Consider the following 20,562-nt stretch of genomic DNA (forward strand, 5'->3'; position numbering starts at 1 on the left):
GCCGGAATGATTCACCTTTCCCAGCCACTCTGGCTCGCCCCAACTCCGGATCTAGGCGGAGGGGCCCAACGGCGTGTTTTCCCCGCCCCTTGCGGACTTCGGAACGGACTCGGCAGGGTGGCACCGGAACAGGAGCAGTCTCTACTGGACACCAGCTTGGTGGGTTCGAGTACTGCGAGAATGCGCGCCCTGCCAACCCTGGACTCGCTTGCCAGAACGCGGCCGTCTCTCGGGGACTCCAGGGCAGCGGAGGGCACTCTCACCCGGCAGCCAGCGAACAAGAGCGCTGTGGAGAGACTAGCAGCGGACCGTGCCAAGTATGTTCGCAGCACGCTGGGATCTAGCCGGGGTCCAGTATCCGAAAACAGGGTCCCTGAGGCCCCAGGGGTGCAGCACCGCAACCCGATCCCTTCGACTCTTGCCCCAGCTCCTGTAGCCCGCAGAGCTGTCGTTCGAAAGCCTCTGAGACCTGATTCATTGGTCATCTATCGGCAGAAATGTGAATTCGTACGAGGGTCAGATGCAGACTCTTCCAGAGTGGGACTAATGAAGAAGTTTTTCCAGGGGTCTGGCAAGGACAAAATGTCAGTGACCCCTGAGACGACCAGGGTGGCAGACGAGTATAAGACGAAGGAAACAGAGGCCATTTGGACTAAGCCAAGCCAGGCAGCAGCCGCTAAACCAGCCTCTATGTTACCACCTCCAGCCCCTGTAGTGGCCATGGAGTCCCCAGTCTTGCCTTTTGAAGTGGCTCCCAGAGTGCCTGTCCGTCGTTCCGGCGTGGAGTTGAGGGCGTCCCGTAGCAAAGGATTGCAGCGCTCTCAGTCAGATCTCAGCTCCCGCTACTCGATAGCCAGGGCTGAGTCTGACACCTTCTTCCAGTATTGTGGCCTGGACCCTGAAGTTGTGGAGTCTCTCGGGAGGGAGAACTTCTCTGCTGCATCCGACTGCGTTACACCCAAAATGCGTAGCGTGAGCATGGCTACTTCTGATAGTAGCTTCTCCAGGCACAGCGAGGACGGGTTGCAAGAAGAGGAGCTCCTGGAGCAGGTGCCTAGCACCACTTCTGTAGTAGAAAGGAACGCCCGTATCATAAAGTGGCTGTTTACCTGCAAGAAGGCCAAAGAAACCCCCAGCCAGAAGTTGCAGGAACCTGCCTGATTGACATCTGATCCAGGTTAGTGGCAGGAAGCTGGAAGGTGGGGTTTGTGTTTATGCGTGCTGGCTAAGCTGGGTGCTGGACAATCATGCTCATGGTTAATATATAGCTCCTACAGTACGAAGGCACCCAGTTGCCCTCATTGTGTTGAATTTGAATGCCGGGAAAGGTCATTAAGTCAACACTCTCCCTGCGTCCTTACTGTAGTTAAAATGGAAGAAACCTGATTGCCGGCAGTTTTATCCTGCTGTCATTTCCTGTTTTGAAAGTAGCATCTGAACCTTAGGCCACTATGCACCGGGACAGACTCTGGATCAGCTTTCCTGATGTCCTCGGGGCATCCTTCTCTCCAGGGAAGTCCTGGTGTCTCACTTCGGGCAGAAAGGAAGACTCCAGTCACTCTCCTTCCTCAGGCTTTGAAGTGTTGCGAACTTGATAGTTCTTTAGTATGAAAATATCTGCCTTTGAATTGTTCTGAAAGTTTCCATTTTCGGAACTGAAGGCTCTGATCTAGACTGTATCCCAGTGTAAACTGCTGCGGTGTTTGTTTGTTTGTTTGTTTGTTTGTTTTTTCCCACTGCTGATAATACAGAGAGTAAGTACCTGGTCCAGGGTCTAACCACAGAATCCTCTGTCCTATAATAAAGAGCTAAGGCTGCACACCATCCCTCCTTCTGACTTGTTATGAACATCCCTTTGGAGTAAGAAAGAGGAGACACCTTTCTATGAGTATCTTTGAGAACAAGGCATTTAAACATTTCAAAAGCTTTTTTTTTTCATTCTGCCTTTGAGAGCAAGTTACTATGAAATTTTTTTTAAAAAAAATCATTACATTTTTTCTGGCACTGAGATAAATACTAACTGAAGACACCTGACTAGAATGTAGAGCATCTCAGAAGACAGACCCCCCAGGTGCTTAGCCTCAGCCAACCTGTGTTTAAGAACAAAATTCCCCACTACTGTTCAGTGGCCCTTTATACAGATGTAAAAATAGTAAAGAGGGGTGAATTAATTTTTCTTAAGTTTATTCTTACAATGTATTGAAGATTTGCACATTACATTAGTACAAGTCCCCAGGGAATGTATACAGGTAATAACAATAAAGAGAAAGACAACAAAAACCTATATCAATTTATATGTGCACGAAATCGTCCTTGAATCTTAGATATATGAGTGATGGCAAGGACTTACCACGGTGTCGCCGTGGGCATTGCGGCACAGAGAAAGCAGTGGACGAATAGGTCTAGAGAAGGAACCAGTGAGGGCCACGTGCACACATATTAGGGCTGACTTGTTTTGTCTACATTTTTTAAAAGGACACAGAGAGAGGGCCTTCATGTTCTGTATTTTACTTCCTGTGCCATCAAAAATCTGTATAGTTTTGTTCTGCGAGCGAAACACACAGGACGAAAGAGTGGCCTATTATGATGATACAGGAAAGCATCAATGGCCATAAGATAAACTTGGAATATAAGTGATGGCGAGGTAACAGGGTGACATACAAATAAAACCCAGGAGATAGTTGCCCAGATTTTCCCAAGGCTTCCAGGTAGTTCTGGCAGTCACCACAGGAAGTTTACCTCATAACTTTACTCTGCTTCACCCACAGAGCAGCTTGTGCTGTATAAGCACTGCAGAGGTGTCTGGGGCATTAGGACAACGAAGTGACACCCCCAGGCAGTCTCCAGCTCTTTGAGTTGGTATTTGCTTTAGATCTGAGCTCCCTCGGCTTCCTCCAGACTCCGTGTTCTCCGGAAAGAGCAAGTCCTGGTGGGCAGCACCAAAGCTTACATATAGCAGAGTGTGCCCAAGCGGTCCTAATGCAATTCCTAGGGCAGCTAAGACACGGGATCAAAAATCAAAAAATTTAAGCTTGGGTTTTCTTCTAGTTTGCATTTGTGTTGAAATGGTGTTTTATAAAAATCATAGAACCTTTGAGATGAACAAGGGTGGAGTTATGAGTGAAAGAATATAAATATTATTTACACGAGAGATTTTCAACCTGTGGCTCATGCCCCCTTTGGGGGACAAGCTGTACGAAAGGGTGGCAGCATTAGGAAGGTTGAACCACTGATTTACATCAATGTTTTGTTTTCTTAGTAAGACACTTATAAAAATATAATAAAAGGAGCATTCGGGATTAAAGTGCAAGTTTATATAAACTTCATACCCAGTGGAATAAAACTTTTGCTAGTCAAACTGACAACAGTGAAACTGAAAACAGAGAATCACAAGACACACACACACACACACACACACACACACGCACGCACACACACACACACGCACACGTGCGCCCAATAGGGATGTAAGGAGGTGGACAGTCATGTATGGACCATTTTAGTAGTGTTTTCCAGAGCTTAAGTCAAGAGTGTTGACCTTCCATTTTCTAGTTTTCAATGACCATCCTGTCTATCAAGTTCTCACAGGATTACCTGCTGAAATGTAGGTTTTTCCGACATTTCAAAAATAAGTTATATAAATTGCTGGTTTTAATATTAGCATAAAAGTGACAACTTGTCCATTTGGGATGGGTTAAAAATAAATACTGCTTGACTTTTGGACAAAAATTAAGAGATTCACAGCCACCTTCATATTTACCCTTTGCAAAGAAAGGGAGCCTATGGAAGCCCCAGGCTGTCATGTATGTGGAAGACAGGTACTCTGTTCCCTTCTTCACGGTCTACATTGGAAACTCTACAGTTGTCTCCAGGAACAGAGTGTAAACAAGCAGCCCAAAGCACTAAGGTCATCCTTCCCTGCTTCTTGGTCAGCACCTAGGTCTGTTGAGCTATTTAGAAAGGATGGCCTTTGTTTGCCTCAAGTGTTCCATTAGATGGCCAACCTTGCTTTCAGTTTCGTTGTCCTTCTCTAGAGCAGTTAACAATGCCTTTGTCAATATTCCACCCCAAGAGTTGCTGGAGGAAAGGGAACTTTCAAATTTCCAAGGAAAAGCTTGTAGGGAGAGATTATTTTTTTAGAGAAGCCAGAAAAAATCTCTCTGTGGATTTTTTTCAAAGTTTAAAATACAAAAGATGTTTAGATATAATAGAGCTGCCATAAAACCAAACGCAGGAGAGGCCATTCTTTGTAGTACATGTTATAGCAGATGAGAGCTTACTCATGGTTCTTTTCTGTTTTCTCCACAGGAAGCAAACTTCCCCAGGGATGAACCAACCCTTGAACTGTAGGCGTCTGAGACTCCAGCGCCATGTTTGGTGTTTCCCAACAATGCATATAATTGCTGCTGCCCGAGGAATAAAGCAGTCTGTTGATAAGACTTATCTATTAGCCATGATGGCATACTGTGGGGAAGACAGACTGGAGGGCAAATATTAGAGACCATGAGACGCATTCTCCTTGTAAGAGCATTCTCCTTGTATCTCAAAAGGGCAGCTGAAGAAACAGTAGCTGTTGGAGTATATTTTCAGGACATCTGGTGGTCTGACTTAATGACGGCTTTTGCAGTGTGTTTTGATAATGTTTAATATTAATAAATCAAATATGTTAATAAATGTATAGGCATTCTTAAAGGAAAGAAGGAAGTATGGAATCAAGCATGGATGCAATGTTATTCTCCTTCCAAGTAATTGATACCACTTAATGTTCTGTGAGCACAAAGGGCTATTATTCTACATAAGTGCTATGGCTGAGACAATCACCCAACACACGTGCACACGCACACGCACACACACACACACACACTCACAAACTCACACACACACACACTCACACACACACATTCACACACACACACTCACACACTCACACACACTCACACACACACACACACACACACACTCACAAACACACACATACACACACTCACACACACATTCTCCCTCACACACACACTCACAAACTCACACACACATACACGCACGCACACACACACTGGTTTCCAAGCTTCCCTATATAACTTAATTTCGTTCATTCCTATATTATACAACTGACAGTATTTTCTAATGATTTGGAGAGGACATTTAAAATCACTTGAGGGCTTCATATTTCGTTAATGCCACTTCTGCTTGGCCGTAAGTATGTAGAAGCACCCATTGGGAGATTCATGAGAACTGAGATCCTATAAAAGTAGTACTGTTTTGTACTCGAACAGTTTCTTGAGATTTGGCCAGTATTTATTAGCCCTTTAACAATGGTTCAATAGAATGTGCTCAGTAACACCCTGCTCTTACCTTCCAAAGAGGATAGAAACTGGTTCACCACATAATGCCTGAGGTCTGGGTCCACTTCACACACCGTGGAATTGCCTACGTTTGGCATCAACCCATTGTTTGCAGAGGCTGCATTTTGAAGCAAGGACTGTCTCTGGGGTTTGAGAGGTTCTGCGTTCCAAGTATGGTTAACAAGGTACCGGGACCCTGGTTCTGAACTTGTCTGTAAAACACTCACAGTAAAAGAATTTTGGATTCAGATTCTTCTGAGAGAAATTACGTGTGAACAACGACCCAAAGAAAAATTGTGAGTCTACTCTTTCAAAGTTTACTGTGTTTTATCAAAACATAGTCTCTTAAATCACAAAATCATATGCAATGTGAGTGAAGAATATGAAAGAAATTTCTCAATGCTAACACTCCGTGTCATGGAATTTTGGGATGTCCCTGAATGTAGTTTAAAACTGGATTATGTGTAACTTTTATTGTAAGAGTAGTTTTTTGAGTTATAAAAATATTTATTTTGTAGTAGCTAGTCCTCGGTGGGTTTTTTTTTTTCACATGGTTTCTCTTTCATCAGTTCATCTTAAAATTAATTTTCTCATTTGTCATCTTTTCATGCATATTGTTTATTTGAATGTTTATCGTTGGTTTGCAAGTGGAGCTCTGTGGGGCTTGTTTTAACTGTATCACGGATGGTCATTCTTGGGGTTCTGACTGTTGTAGCACTGCTGTTTTGCATGTCACTGTATTATATTTAATCCGAAAGTTGTCACGGTGACAGCAGTTCATAAATGGTCTTTCGATGTGTGCAATTAACTTTTTTTCAGGTGTCCCATTAGTTTTACACATGAGTGTCTGCAGTGAAGACTTTAGGGTCAGAGAGAGATGCTCGGCAGTTAAGAGGGCAGGGGATTTATACTCCCCCACCCCCACCCCTGGTATTGAGTAAATTTCTGCTGCAAAGAATAGTATACAAATGTAATTAAATATTTTGGAAAGAAGAAAGATAAGATGAAGCAATGATAGTCACTCCACAGGGGCCTTTCGAGCTGCTCTGTGGGAACACAGTAACGGTGTACAGATGGAAAGAGACCGATGGGTCAGGGAATTTATTCATTCTGTATGTATCTTGTGACTCTCTCACTAGACTCTTGTCGCAGTGGTTCAGAGTTTATAACAATGCTGTAGCTGGTGCTTCCTGGATCTCCACTTGTAACTTTCAGCAGGTGAGGCAACCCTGAGGTGAGAGTGTGTTTACTGGGAACCCTCCTAATGTGATGTCTTTGCCTTGCAAAATTGTTAATTTCCTTGAAAAGAAAGTCTTCCAAGACTTGCCCGAAGCTGATGCATGGTGTTTGAAGTCTTCAGCGCTCCTGTATATGGGCTGTAGTAACACTATTTAGAGTATTTAGCTCTTGGGTTTCCTTTAAATATTTCGTGAGTCATTAGTTTAAAAATACTCCTTTTCATGTTTTAGTACTAGCATTCATCACAGATAAATGAATGACAAAACAGAATGCACTGTTTGTACTTTCTCATCAGCTCAGGGTCTCAGGTCTGCTGCCCACTGCCGGGTGTGTTTGGATCTGAAGGTAAGGAAATCTAGTCTCTCTCAATGCGTTGACCAAGCCAGACCAGTTTCACTTGCAGTCTTGCTACAATTTAGTCCTACACTGGAGACCTTGTTTTAAATTTCAGATGCCCACTGTCCACTTCTGTCCACTGCAAGCAACAGTGGTCTTGAGTCAAAGTTACTTTCCTATGGTGGGTGACAGGAACAGAATTCACTCACTGAGGAATCCAATGCTAAAGTTAGTAGCACCCCATCCCCCTCCATCCCAGTATGAAATGTGATAACAAGGAAAGAGAGAGGAAGGGCGGGTGAACGGACATAGATAACGTATAGAAACGGCAGTAGAAAGCATGGTAAGGAAGAAACGAAGCAGGGGAAGGAAGGAAGAATGGTGCTGGTTATGGGATTTATGCCTTAGAATCTCATTTCCTTCGTGCTTTCTGATTGATGGTCGTATGCCCCAACCATAAATGGATCTTGAAGCATAAATCATATAAAGAGAATCAAGCAAAAGGTCAGGGAAATGTGTGTTATCTTTAAAATGGCAGATAAATGTCTACACTACGTTATGTGTAACTTTGAAGTTGACACTGAAGGAAAATCAGAGCACTCAGAAATGATGCCTGGGGCATCATTGCTTGTTGGTCACAGATTATATGCTTCTTCTCTTTGTCTATCTGTTTGTTGTTTGTTTGTTTGTTTGTTTGTTTGTTCTTATTAAGACTTCACTTGTCAAATGTAGGCAAGTAGTAAATGGGTCAGTGTCAGGAGCTGAAGAGTGCTTTCCCAGTATAATTTGAGGGATCCACTCCACTCCTAGAGTCTGTGGCCAGTCAGGATAGTGTGTTAGGACTTGGAGACCTTGTTTTCAACCTGCTTAGCAAGGTAGCACTGCAGTGTCAACATTCAGAAAGGGAGAGTGAGTCCAGGTATCACAAGCACTCCCATGTGGGGATCCTTACTGGTGTTCCTGAGGTACCAAAAAGAAATATCAGGTAGGCACCTGGGGAACTGAGCAGGACCCACTCATCCAGAATAAAGGCAGTCATGACTAAAATCAGAGTTCAGCCCTCATATCCCCTAGGTGGAGCATAGGCCCCAAGGTCACCCAATTTCTTGGTGTACACTGTGTCCCATGAGTTGTTCTTCCTGGGGGTCCTATCATGCAGGGAAGCTTTAGTAGAGCCACCAACCGTCATTTGAAGAGATTTTCCAATTTAGGCTCCAATCCTAAGAAAGCTGTTGGGGTCAGAGAAAGCTGCACACACTGAGAGGGATCCTTGACAGACACTTTCACGACAAGTTCTTCATGGTTCCCCCTCAGTTCCCAAGAAACTTGTGTCAGAACCAAAAATGCTCAGCTGTCATGGCCACACTTGCTCTATACTCAGCTTACAGGATCGGAGGCCATGTCATCAGAATCAGGAAGCCATAGATGTTTCTCGACTGTAGGAACTGGCCGAAACCAGCTTCTCTTGTGTTCAGAAAAAGCATGGCTTGAGAGGAAACTCCTTAGGTGTGTTAGGTTTGCAGCAGGAGATGTGTGGATGCTGTGCATGTGGCTCACACAACAGTGGTAACATCGGCAAGCCCTATTGCTCTAGATACAAGGAAAACTTGGATCTATCGAGAATTTGATCCCAAAGCTGCCTGACGTAGCTACTCTTCACTCAACTAGTTTATGAAAGGAACTTAATGTCGACCAGGCATTCTTTCCTTCTAGAGGGCCCGATCTGACCCAGCCCACCAAAGCCTAGGCTTGAGCTGAATTCTGTCATCATAAGCTACACTTGAATGTCCAGAAAGATCTGTATTATGTTAGCTGAGGCTAGAGCCACAGTGCGGCCGCTGCCACCCCATACCTTCTACATGGAAATACATCAAAGCTGCAGATTTCCATACTGCTGGGAAGAGCTCCTTCTGTGGGTTGATAATTTTATCTAAGACGGTATGTGCCTTTAAAAGAATAACAGAAAATTGGAGTAAAAACAAGCAAAGTCTACCAGAGGAGCTTTGAACAGGGGTTATCAGAGCCCCCATGGAAGCAAATTGCCTAGTCAGGTGTTGGCTTGCTCCTTTTCAGCACGAGTTCTCCTGATGAGCTCGATGCAAAGTGTTTCACCTTTACACGAAACCACAAGGTGGATAAGAAGGCAGAGAAGCTTCTAGAACATTTCAGAGATGTCTAGCAGAACCCAGATTGCTTTACTGGTAGCTGACCATTGATTTTTAGATAAATAGGAAAGGTCAGAGCTGAAAAAAAAAAAACCTGGCCCTTCCTTACATTCATTTGTAAGTACTGGGAAGTTCGACACGGTCTCAGGATTGTAGCTTTTTTTTTCCTTCAATAAGAAAAGAAAATGTCTAGGCATGCACACTCCAAATACATGCTTACACTCTGAATATATTTTGAAGCTATACAAACATTACTCCTGCACAGGGAAGTGGAGAAGCCAGCCATCTGTAAACACTTTCTCTGTGCAGGTAGAGGCATGAAGAAAGCATTACTCACCTATTCCCGTTGCTCTGGGCAGAGCGAACAATCTAGCTTTAAGGCCACAGGAAGTCCTGGTCTCTGTCCTATTGGAATTTTACTCCGTATCCTGTACTTCATGTTTGCTCTATTCTGTGGTCAGCACCCTGACAATAATCACGCCAAAGTGCTACCACAGAGCTGAAGCTCTTTCTTTGAGGATGACCATTTTCTATCAAATATTCATTGGTAATGGAGACGCCCAGAATCGTGAGACCTGGAGCATAGGTAATCAGTATCCACGGGCAAAGTCCAATAGATAAGCCATGGGAAGAGGGCAAAGTGTGCTTCCGGAGCATAGAACTGCCATCATAGACTCTGGGAGCTGCTTGGCCTAGACCACCAGGTCATAGTGAGCTTTAGTTGTTAACTTGTGTTGTGTGACAAGACTTTTCTCAGGAAGATGCAACGCACGTGTCTACTCAGTCCACACAGGGAACCCACCACAGACCACAGTACAGATACCGTCAAAGACCGACTTGGTGGGCCAGTGAGTGTTATTGGAGCTATGTACAGGATATGATCCGAGTGTAACTTAGAGGAATAGAAATGACTCAAAGACAGCTGAATCACCAAAGCCTAACGTGAGTAGCGGAACTAGGTCACCAAAACTAGGGACCTGGAACACACTGCACAGCCTGCAGGGGTAGCTCAACAGGTTGGAGAGTGTTCTTTCCAAGTGACTCTGGGACCTGCCCTATAGGAGCGTTTATCTTGAACTTGATAGGACAGATCTTCATCAAGGAAGACCAGGGAGTTTAGACTGCCGTCCTTTTTAGTGTTTGCATGCAACCTTGAGTATTAATGACAGAGCTCCTCTGAGAGTAGGAGAAGTGGTGGTTTGAGGGTGTCTTGTGAAAGTTGATCTAGAAGGTGTGTGTGGTGGCGGGGAGGTGGGGTGGGGGGCTGTAAATACACATGTGTCTGTGGTAAGTGTAAGTACGCACAGCAAGAAACCAAAGAACACAGCCTCTCTGTGTGTGAAAAGAATGAATGAATTAAAAAAAAAAAAAAAGCGAAACCTGCCAGGCTGCCTCTAAGCAAAGGGCAACATCCAGCTGCAAGAGGCTGTTGGGTTACTTAGGGCTGAACACAGCGGTCAACACCTGAGTGCATCAGCGTCTCCTCAGACTGAGAGAGACTCTACAGTTATCACCGGGCTCTTACAGCGTCTGAAGAATTGAAGTCTTTAGGCCACAGATCTGAAATCTGGGTCCAGATCCAGGTCAGGGTTTGGGTTAGGGTTGGGTCTAGAGGGTGTCCCAGGGTAACTCTTGCTGTGATAAAACACCATGACCAAACAACTTGGGAAGGATAGGGTTTAATTGGCCTACACTTCCGTTTCACTGTTCACCATCTAAGGAAGTCAGAACAGAAACTCAAACCGGTCAGGAACCTGGAGGCAGAGGCCGTGGAGGGGCGCCACTTACTGGTTTGTTCCCCATGGCTTGCTCAGCCTGCTTTCTCATAGAACCCAGGACCACCAGCCCAAGGGTGGCAGCACCCACAATGGGCTGTGCCCTCCCTTAGCCATAGCTAACTTAGGAAATGCTCTACGGCTAGATCTTATGGAGGCATTTTCTCAGTTAAAGTTCCCTCCTTTAGCTTGTGCCAAGTTGACATAAGAGTAGCCACAGGAGTGTTAGGATTAGGGTGAGTCAAACCTACATCTTCACACTTTATTGCTTCACTGTTTTAAGGACTTGTTCTTCTTGGGCTCTTACCCAGGAATCTCAACTTTTAAGCTTACATTGAGAATTATTTTAAATTCTGCTTTTGGGTTTTCTAATTGTTATTTATTTGTTTTTCTTTTTTGTTTGATAAACAAAAACAGCATTCCTGACTGCCACATAGTGAGAGAGTGCAATGTACTGAGCTGTTCAAAATCTCCTCATAGCCCGTTTTGACCAACCACTGCATGGCTAGCACTGAGTGAAGCATACACTATAAAACCCAGTGAAGCTTATCCGAGGTTCATAGAGGGCCCAGCTTTGCAACTCTGGTCTCCTGGACACCCACTAGGCTTAACTATCTCAAATCTACTTCACCTTCATAACCAGAATTAAACTACCTTTAATGACTTCAGTTTAAAAAAACAAAAACAAAAAACCTTAAAAGTTATATTTAATTCTCATGAGAATGTTTTATATATGCTTAAATTGCCTGAATTATTACAAAACAGAGTAGCATATAAATAGAATCTCAAATTGTTACTATTTCATACTGGGTCCATCTTATTAGGAAAATCTATTAGTAATCTTATGGCAATTTAGCTAACATAGAAATTTAATAAACTTTTATTTAATATTTTTCATTGCCTTTCCCCCCATTTTCTCCTATTCTGGAAAAAAATATATTTTTGTGAATGCTCATGACTAATAACAGTGGAAAGAGAGAAAAAGTCCTTTTTTAGCAGTCTAACTATACTTATTAGAGTTCTAACAAACTCTAGGATATGCTAGAAGCTGACTCAGGTAATGTGAAGATTCTTCTGTGCTTAAATAGGCCAGCCTTTTGTTTGTTTGTTTGTCTGCTTGATTGATTGATTTTGGGTTTTGCTATTTTTGGCTTTTTGGTTTTTTAATCAGAATTTTCATAAGCAGAACCCTAGTGTTTGTATCATTTTTGTTACATTTATTTATGTATGGGCCAGCATGCATCTCCCACAGGTGGAAACTGGGGCCGGGGGGGACACTACGACTTGCAGAAATTGGTTTGTTTTTTGTTTTGTTCTGTTTTGTTTTTAATGTCAGCCTATGGGTCCCAGGATTGAACTCAGATCACCAGGCTTTGCAGCAAGTGTGTTATCCCAATGATCCATCTTGACAGCCCAAGAGCCATAGAGTCTAAAGAAAGTCAGAGTGAGAAACGGTCTAGCAAGAAAGACCAGGTGTGAGGTTCTGCGGGACATGGGTTGGTTTCCATTTCTCTAACACAAAGGTTGATACGCTGTGGCTTTAGGTTAAAGCTGGGCTATTTTAATTTTGCCAATAAGCTGATGATGGTTTGTAGTTTTCTTTTAATTTAGTGGTGGTGCTAGGTACCAAACCCAGGACTTTGCACACGCTAGGCCAGCACCCTTATCACACCCTAGCTTGGTTTTTACACTTTTAAAGAGTTGAGGAGTAGAGCCAGAGCCAGAACTCAGCTAATAGGATCACACGATCTTCTTACATAGGACATGTGCTCAGTTCCCAATACCCACATGGTGACTCTGTAACTCCGGTTTACAGCAAGTTGATGGAAGAGGTAGGACAAGAGCACAGACTCCTAACTCTCTCTAACTCTCTCTAGTGCTCTCCCCTGTGTGTGTCATTCAGGGATCAGGGATTCTGCATGTCAGCCATCTGTCCCTTTGGGCACCTCCCCAGTCCCTATCTTTTGTCCCAGATCTGTGTCCCATTCTGTCATCCCTCCTATTGCTTGGCGCTCTCCCTTAGTAACTGTCAATGTATACAGAGCTCTCCAAAGTTAGACCTTACTTGCACATTAGTTGCTCTCCAAGACCTTGTATGGAAACGGTGGTAAAAGCAAGGGAGAGCCTTCAGGTCAGCTTTCTGGTGTAAGACCTGAAGTCCAGGGGCTGGGGTGAAGCTCAGGGGCAAAGCACTGACTTCAACACTAAGGTCATGGGTTCTATCCCCAACCCCACAAAAACAAAGCAAATCAACCTGGAGGTCCAGGCCAGGCAAACTAGTTTGTTTGCCACTTTGTCCCTGCCCAAGAGAAGAAAAGGGATGAGTGTGCAGAAGGACTACACTCACACGCATACAATTAAACACACACACATACACCACACACACATACACACACACCACACACACGCACCACACACACCACACACACACACATATATATATATATATATATATATATATATATATATATATACATGTGTATATATACAGTGTTGTAGGAAACTTAAATGGAAATACTAAACTATTATATCTAAAGCCAAATGAAGTAATGAACAGGAAGGGCGAAATGCTATCCATGAGTGCTGTAAAGCAGCGGGGAGAGAGAGATCACATGGATTTGTGTTGGTCTTCTTTTGAGAATTAGGGAGACAGGAAATTTAGTTTTCTTAATTTCTTAAAAGGAAATAAAATACTTGGATGAAACATGAATCACTACTTAACTTTTTAATATCATAAACTTTGCCTGAGTATTGTAATTACTAAATGTCTTTCTCTTTCATTAGAAAAAGGAAAAAGAATTGCTTCCAATTCCTGTCCTAGCACTCACATTCTGAGATATGGGATTTAAGATTGGGTTACTTAGTTTGGAGCCTGGAGTCCCAGGTTTGGGAGTCTGGGTGAGGCAGGAGGATTGTTTGAGGCCAGATTCAGGGTCAGCCTTGACAAGACCATGGTAAGACCCACGCTCAAGAGATGCATAGATAATGAATAAATACTCACCTGGTCTGAGTCAGGAAGCCTGTAATCCCCACTCCTTGGGAGACTGAAGCAGGAGGGTCAGAAGTGGGAGACTTGCCCAGATTGCAGTGGGCTGAAGAACGGCCGAGCCAACTTACTCAGACCCTGTCTCAAAATAACAAGGGTGAAGAAGGTTAAGGATGTAGCTCAGTGCTGGAGGGCTGCCTCCCATGTGCCAGGGCCTGACTTCTATTCCTAGTACTACTCCATGTGTGCACATGCACACATACACACACACACACACACACACACACACACACACACACACACACGCATTCTCTCATGAGTGTTGCAGGGCTCTTACCCAAGGGATGACACTACCAGATGTGGTCTGTATAAACAGCTAATGTGAACTGAGCTCCGGTGCAGAGTCTTGTGTAGTTTGGAACTATCCAGAGTAGGCCAAGCAATAGGTGTTACAAAGGACAGCTCCAGACTGGCTGTGATAAGCAACAGAAAGGAGGACAAGGCCTAACCCTAGGACTTCTACAAGCCTTCCCTCAGTTTCTGCCCCCCTATCCCCACTTTCCCCCAACTCCCCAACTTCCTACTCCCTCCCAACCCCCTAACTCCCCAAGCCCTCACTTCCTCCCACCCCCCCAAAAGCCCCCGCTACTCTGAGTGCTATCTGCTTAGCCTCCAGGAAAATCTGGGCATGAAGTCTAACAGCTGAAAGGAAGCGTGGCTGGAGTTCGCATCTACATTCTTCTTCTCATGGCGGGGGGGGCCCCTTGCTGTAATCTCAGCAGTGAGCTAAGATTGTGATGTGCTGGGAACAAAGCCAGGGCCTGAGCACACTAGGGAAATAACTCCTTTGCTGAGTTACGCCTCTACCCCTAACCTTACTTAGGATGATGGCTGTGATTGATATGTTGCTCTGTGTGTGTGTGTGTGTGTGTGTGTGTGTGTGTGTGTGTGTGTGCACGTGTGTGTATCTGAAGTTTGCTGTTGTTTGACTAGACTGGCTGTGTGAGATCTCAGGATCTCTCTCTCTCTCTCCCTCCCTCCCTCCCTCCCTCCTTCCTCCCTCTCTCCCTCCCTCCCTCCTTCCTTCCCTCCCTCCCTCCCACTCCCCACTGTTGGGGTCACTGGCACTCGAAATCATGCCTATTTGTACATGGGTGCCGGAAATTCCTACTCAGGTCCTCCTATTTGTGGGACAAGCGGTCTTAACCACTAAGCTATCTCCCCAGCTCATGTTTTTTTGGGATTTTTGTCCTCCCGAAGAACCCAGGCTACTCTTAAGCCTATGATCCTCCCATCTCTGCCTCACGAAGGCCAGAATTTAAGGTGTAAGCTACCGTATCCAGCACGAAGCTTTTGCTCTAGGTTTTTCTCTAAGAATTTAATAGACGGAAGTCTTGCATTCCATCTTTAGTCCACTTTGAGCTAATATTCCAAAATGATATGAGGGTCCGGTCTTATTCCTCTGCACTCGAACATCCGGGTCTCCCAGGACCCATTTGTCAAAAGGACTTTCCTTCTGGGTAGGAGGGGCAGTGCTTTAAAAAAAAGATTTATTTTCTTTTTCATTACTTATTTGTGTTTATGCATATATATGGTACAAGTGCCCACGGAGGCCAGAGGGGGGCATCAGCTCCCCTAGATCTGGAGCTGCCTGATGTAGGTGCTGGGGTCCCCTGCAAGCACAGCAAGCAGTCTTCACCACTGAGCCGACTCTTCAGCCCTGGAGGATGCTTTTTAAATACAGCGCTATCAAGGTGTTGCGTGCTGATGCGATGGTGTGGGAGAGTGGGAGGAGCTGCTAGTCTGGGAATGAAAAGAGGGTTTCAGGAGGAGCAGGGCTTTAAGGTAGCAGGATAGGCTTGGTGCAGAAAGCCCAGCAGGTTTTCAGAGCAGGGCACTGCACCCAGTGGTGGGGGAAAGGAGAGGGTGGGAAAGAGGTTTCTATAATTGCTGCCTGCGAGATAGTCTGTTCGCCATGCCCTTAAGTGGAAGAGATGGAGGAACCCAGTCACCCAGGAAGCAAGAAAATACCTCTTGTATGCTAGGGCCTTTGTCTGTTGGTTTCCAAAACCAGTGCTGACCCCCAGCCGATCCCACCAGCAGCAGCACCGTCCTTTGTCCCTTTGCAAGCCACTGACAGACAACAGGGTGGCACTGTCCCACTCCCCTCTGCAGCAGATTGTGAAACAGTTCCGGGTCCCCAAACCTTGCCTCTGATCAGCTTTACCCCACCATTGGAGCAGGACTAATAACTGTAGGGCTGCCCTCGATTCCCTAAGAGGATTTCTTTGTTTCTTGTTACTTTGTGGGAGGGGCGATCCCTTAAGGCTCTCCTTCCCAAGCCCTCACTCCACCTCCAAAGTCAGAAGTGACTAAAGCATGGCGGCGTGTTTGTGCCTTTCCCTACGGAATTGCTGATGGAGTGACAAGGGGGAGTCATCGCTTAAGACTAGGCCTCAGCAGCCAGGGAAGGGATGCGCTGGTCCCTGACACATCTCTTGGTGTGAAGATCTATCAAGGTCTATATATCCCGAGAGGCTGAGCCTCCAGGGTCCCTGTGGTCAGATGAGGACTAGGAGTCAGATTTTCTCTTACCAGTCCTGGGGTGGAATGCTGTGGGCTGAGCAAGGCCGGCTGTAGTATACTTAGGGGTAAAGGTGGCTGAGAGGTCTTCTACCCACTCTCAAGTAGCCTGGGTTCATCATGACTCTGTTGAGAATTGGTTCTAGCACTTTGATTAATTCAACTCATAAAGACCATGATTCCAGAAGCTGAGTGTCCCCACCCCAAGTTGGCTTTCACTGGTGAGTAAAGAATTGTCATATGACTGGGCAGGGAGACAGAGGCGGGGCTTTGAGATTGCACTGGCAAGAGACCAGGAAGAAGAAGGAGGGATTCCGCCAGGAAGAGAGATAGGACTGACAGGGGGAGGGGCGGGGAGAGTGGGTGGGATGTAGGTACAAGGGTAAGCAGTCCCAAGAGGGATCCCCAAAATGTCCAGGGCAGCAGAGGGTAAAATATATATTTAGTAAGTGTTAACCCAGAAACCAAGAGGGAAAAGGGTGCTAGCCAGGTGGAGTTGGGGAGAGGCTCAGCCATTGACCTAGATCGGCATATTAAAATTAATGGTAGTTGTGCAAGTCTTTCATTCTGGGACTCCAGAGCGACAAGGTGGGCGGGATCGAGCCGCCCCCAGCCAGGAAGTAGCGAGCGGATTTTAATTATTTACCACTACTGGCTCAGCATGCCAGCATGCTTTTTGTAAGGTAGCACTGAGTTGAATTAAAAGATGGAGTTGCCTGTGCCAGGTAACTCCTAACTAACTAGCTGACTGGCGTTTGAGGTTTGTATGTTGGACTAATAGATATTAATGCCCATTTGGGGATAACTCATCTTATCCACAGCTAAATTTCCTGGAATTCACCCCTCCTCCTGCCTTAGAGTTAGGGTTAGGGTTACAGGATTAGGGGTAAGGTTGGGTTAGGGTGATCACCACTCATGTCTAACTGCTCCCTGGATGTGGGTCGAGTTGTAGAGCTCTGCTGGTTTGATAGGATTTGTGCTGGTTAGTGTAGGGTAATGTCAAGTGAGGGGTTGCCTTTATCCTACCTGCCTCAGCCTTAGGGTTGGTTAAGTTTAGGGCTAGCATGATTGGCCGCTCATGCTAACTGTTCCCGGGATGTGGTCGATGTTGCAGAGCTCTGCTGGTTTTATAGGGTTGTGCTGGTTAGTATTTATTAAGGGCAGGAACTGGAGTCTCCTGGGATGAGGGAAATCTTAATTAAGGGACTGAGTCCATCTGATCTGCCTCTGGGTTAGGATGGTCACTTCTAACTGCTCTCAGGATGTGAGTCAAAGTCGCAGAGCTCTTGGGTGTATGCTGGGTTAGAGTGTGTGTGCATTTGTGTGATTCTCTGTATGTGTGTTTTTGTGTGGAAGTACGTTTTGTGCATGTACATTTTTATGTATGTATGTGTGTTATGTTTGTCTTTAAGAGTGTGTGTGTGTGTTAATGTGTTTCTATGTTTCTGTGTATGTGTACCTTCATGTGAGAGTGTGTGATTTTGTGTTTTGTGTACTTGTGTGTGTGCATGCATGAGTATGCCTGTGAGTGTGTGTTTGTATGTGTGTTTATGTATGTGATGTTATGTTTTTGTGTGAATATGTTTTTTGTCTTTTGTGTGTGTGAGTGTGTGTGCTTCTCTGTGTGTGACTATGTGCATCTGTGTGTGTCAGCATGTGTAATTTTTAAGTGTGTATGTGTGTATAGGTATGTGTGTGTGTGTTTGTTTATGTGTATTTGTGTGTGCTTGGCAGTGACTGTGTGGGTGTCTATATGTGATTGTATATCTGTGTGTATGAGCATTTGTGTGTGTATGATCTTATGCATGTGTGCATGAGTGTTTGAATTTGTGTTTATGTATGAGTGGGTTGTATGTGTATGTGTTTGTGTGTGAATGTGTATGTGTTTCTGTGTGTGTGTGAGTGTATGATTTATGTGTGTTTGAGTGTGTGCATGAGTATGTCTGTGAGTATGTTTGTGTGAGTATGAGTGTTTGTGTTTTTGTGAATGAAGTTTGTATGTTTATGTGCCTCTGTGAATGTTTGTGTTTCTGTTGTGTGTGTTAATGTGTTGTTTGTGTGTTTTGTGTCTTTGTATGTGTATTTGTGTGAGACTGCTTGTTTCTGTGTGTTTGTGATTTTTATGTGTGTATATTTATGTGGGTGTATGCTGATGAGTATGTATTTGTGTTTGTGTGTGTGAGTGTGTCTCTGTGTGTGTTTCTGTAGGTATGTGTATTTTGTATGGGTTTTTATATGTGCCTAAGTGTATGTGTCTGTGTGCAAGAGTGGGTGTTTGTGTGTGTTTGTATGCGTGTATGTGTGTGTGAAGGTGTGTGTATATGAGAGTTTGTATGATTGTGTATGTTTTCCTATGTGTGTTTGTGTGTGTATCTGTGAGGATGTGTGGTTTTTATGTGTGTTTGTGTGTGTATCTGTGAGGATGTGTGATTTTTATGTGTGTTTGTGTGAATGTATGACTATGTGTGCAGATAGGTGTGTTCATGTATGTGGAAGTGTGGGTTTCTGAGTGTGTATGTGTGCTTGTTTCTATGTTTGTGTTTGTAATTTTTACATGTATTTGTGTAAGTGTGTGAGTGTTTATGTGGGTACATGTGTATGAGTGTATATTTGTGTTTGTGTGTATTTGCATGTGTATGTTCATGTGTAAGAGGGGTTGTGTGTGTCTGTGTTTGTATGTATGAATGCCTATGTGGGTGTGTATGGTGTGCTTCTGCGAGTTTGAGTATGTATGTTTTTTATATGTGTTTATGAGTGTGAGAGAACATATGTGTGAGTGTGTTTGAGAGAGTGTGTGTGTATGTGTGTGTGTGTGTTTTATCTGAGCTACTCTTAACTCCAATTGACTAGCCCTCAGGGCCATTCTTTCATCCTCCACCTTCTCTCTCTTGTGGTTCTCCGACCAGGTCACTCCAAACCCACCTATCTCTAATCCCTCAATAATTGGCTGTAGCCAATTCTATTTAATCAATGGCTTTAAATCAAGGAACAAGGTTTACACAACAAAAGCTTGTAAACATGAGAAGCCATGTGTAGGCCTAGATCTTTGGGTTATAGAATTTAACATTACAATACATAGCAACAGACCAAACCTCAACATGTGTGTATAAATTTGTGTTTGTGTATATGTGTTTCTATTTGTTTGTGGGAGTGTTTCTGTATGTATCTGTGTGTGATTGTGTGTGTTTGAGTGTCTGTGATTCTCTCTGAGAGTGTTCAGTTAGGATCATCACAGTTTTGCATGGGAGTTTCTTTTTAGGCATTAAAACTTGATAGAATTCTCTCTTTGATTTTAAATATATAGAGGATGGAAAGTAAGAATTCTCCATGAATCAATTGCCTACAAATGAATATTTATTTGCTCCAGAATAGTCTCCAGATTGGGCAAAGAATGACATTAACAAACTGTGAGCCTAGAGTTGTAATAAAACACATTCGTCCTTATTTTTAGGAGTACATTACAGTACTGATCCAAAGCCTTTCTTCTGGAAAAATTTCATAGATTTAACAATACCTTAACATTAGGGAAACTCAAAGGTAACAAACTAAATCTTACAAGGTATGCTCTGAGACAGATACCTTTTCTTATATAGTTAATGCTTGCCATGTTTTATAATCCTCACAGTAATATGGAATGTAATTTCAGATGGAAAACTTGCTCCTTTTAATCCATATAGACATGAGTTTCATCATTTCCCCAGTGCTAACTCTCCGCCTCAGAAAGCAAGCTATCTAGTGTTACCGTTATTGACGTCAAACTGACTCTCCTTACATATTCAAAACCTTTCTGAAGTCAATTTATGAACCTAGACCTTTTATAGTGTTTATCCTTCTAGGCATTTCTCTTTTCTGAGAGCATACGCAATTGGGGATCATCCCGAGTTATCAGATAGCATCACAGGCAGCCAACATTTTGCTTTCCTTTTCTGACACCAGGTTTACTGCAAAGGCCAATTTCTTTTTATTATCTACAGCTCAGACACTGGTTAGGCAAAGAATTAAAAGTTGTATTTCAAGCCAGTTCCATCCTGTTTATGGTTGATTAGTTTCATAATAGTGGACAATTATGTTATCTTCTTTAATGGGACTAGGAATCAATAAAACACTTGTTACACATTATTAAGTAGTTGATTTGC

General features: G+C 44.0%; 1 protein-coding gene across 1 annotated transcript; it reads left to right on the plus strand.

Annotated features, from left to right (window-relative positions):
- Fam110c (family with sequence similarity 110 member C) lies at positions 1–4,678 on the plus strand. Its single transcript, XM_032907590.1, has 2 exons — positions 1–1,177; positions 4,309–4,678. Exon 1 carries the CDS (start codon positions 7–9, stop codon positions 1,159–1,161), a length of 1,155 nt encoding a protein of 384 aa, XP_032763481.1. The 5' UTR covers positions 1–6; the 3' UTR covers positions 1,162–1,177; positions 4,309–4,678.
- The last annotated feature ends 15,884 nt before the right edge of the window (positions 4,679–20,562 follow it).

This window comes from Rattus rattus, chromosome 7 (assembly GCF_011064425.1).
Source record: "Rattus rattus isolate New Zealand chromosome 7, Rrattus_CSIRO_v1, whole genome shotgun sequence".
Classification (NCBI taxonomy): Eukaryota; Metazoa; Chordata; class Mammalia; order Rodentia; family Muridae; genus Rattus; species Rattus rattus.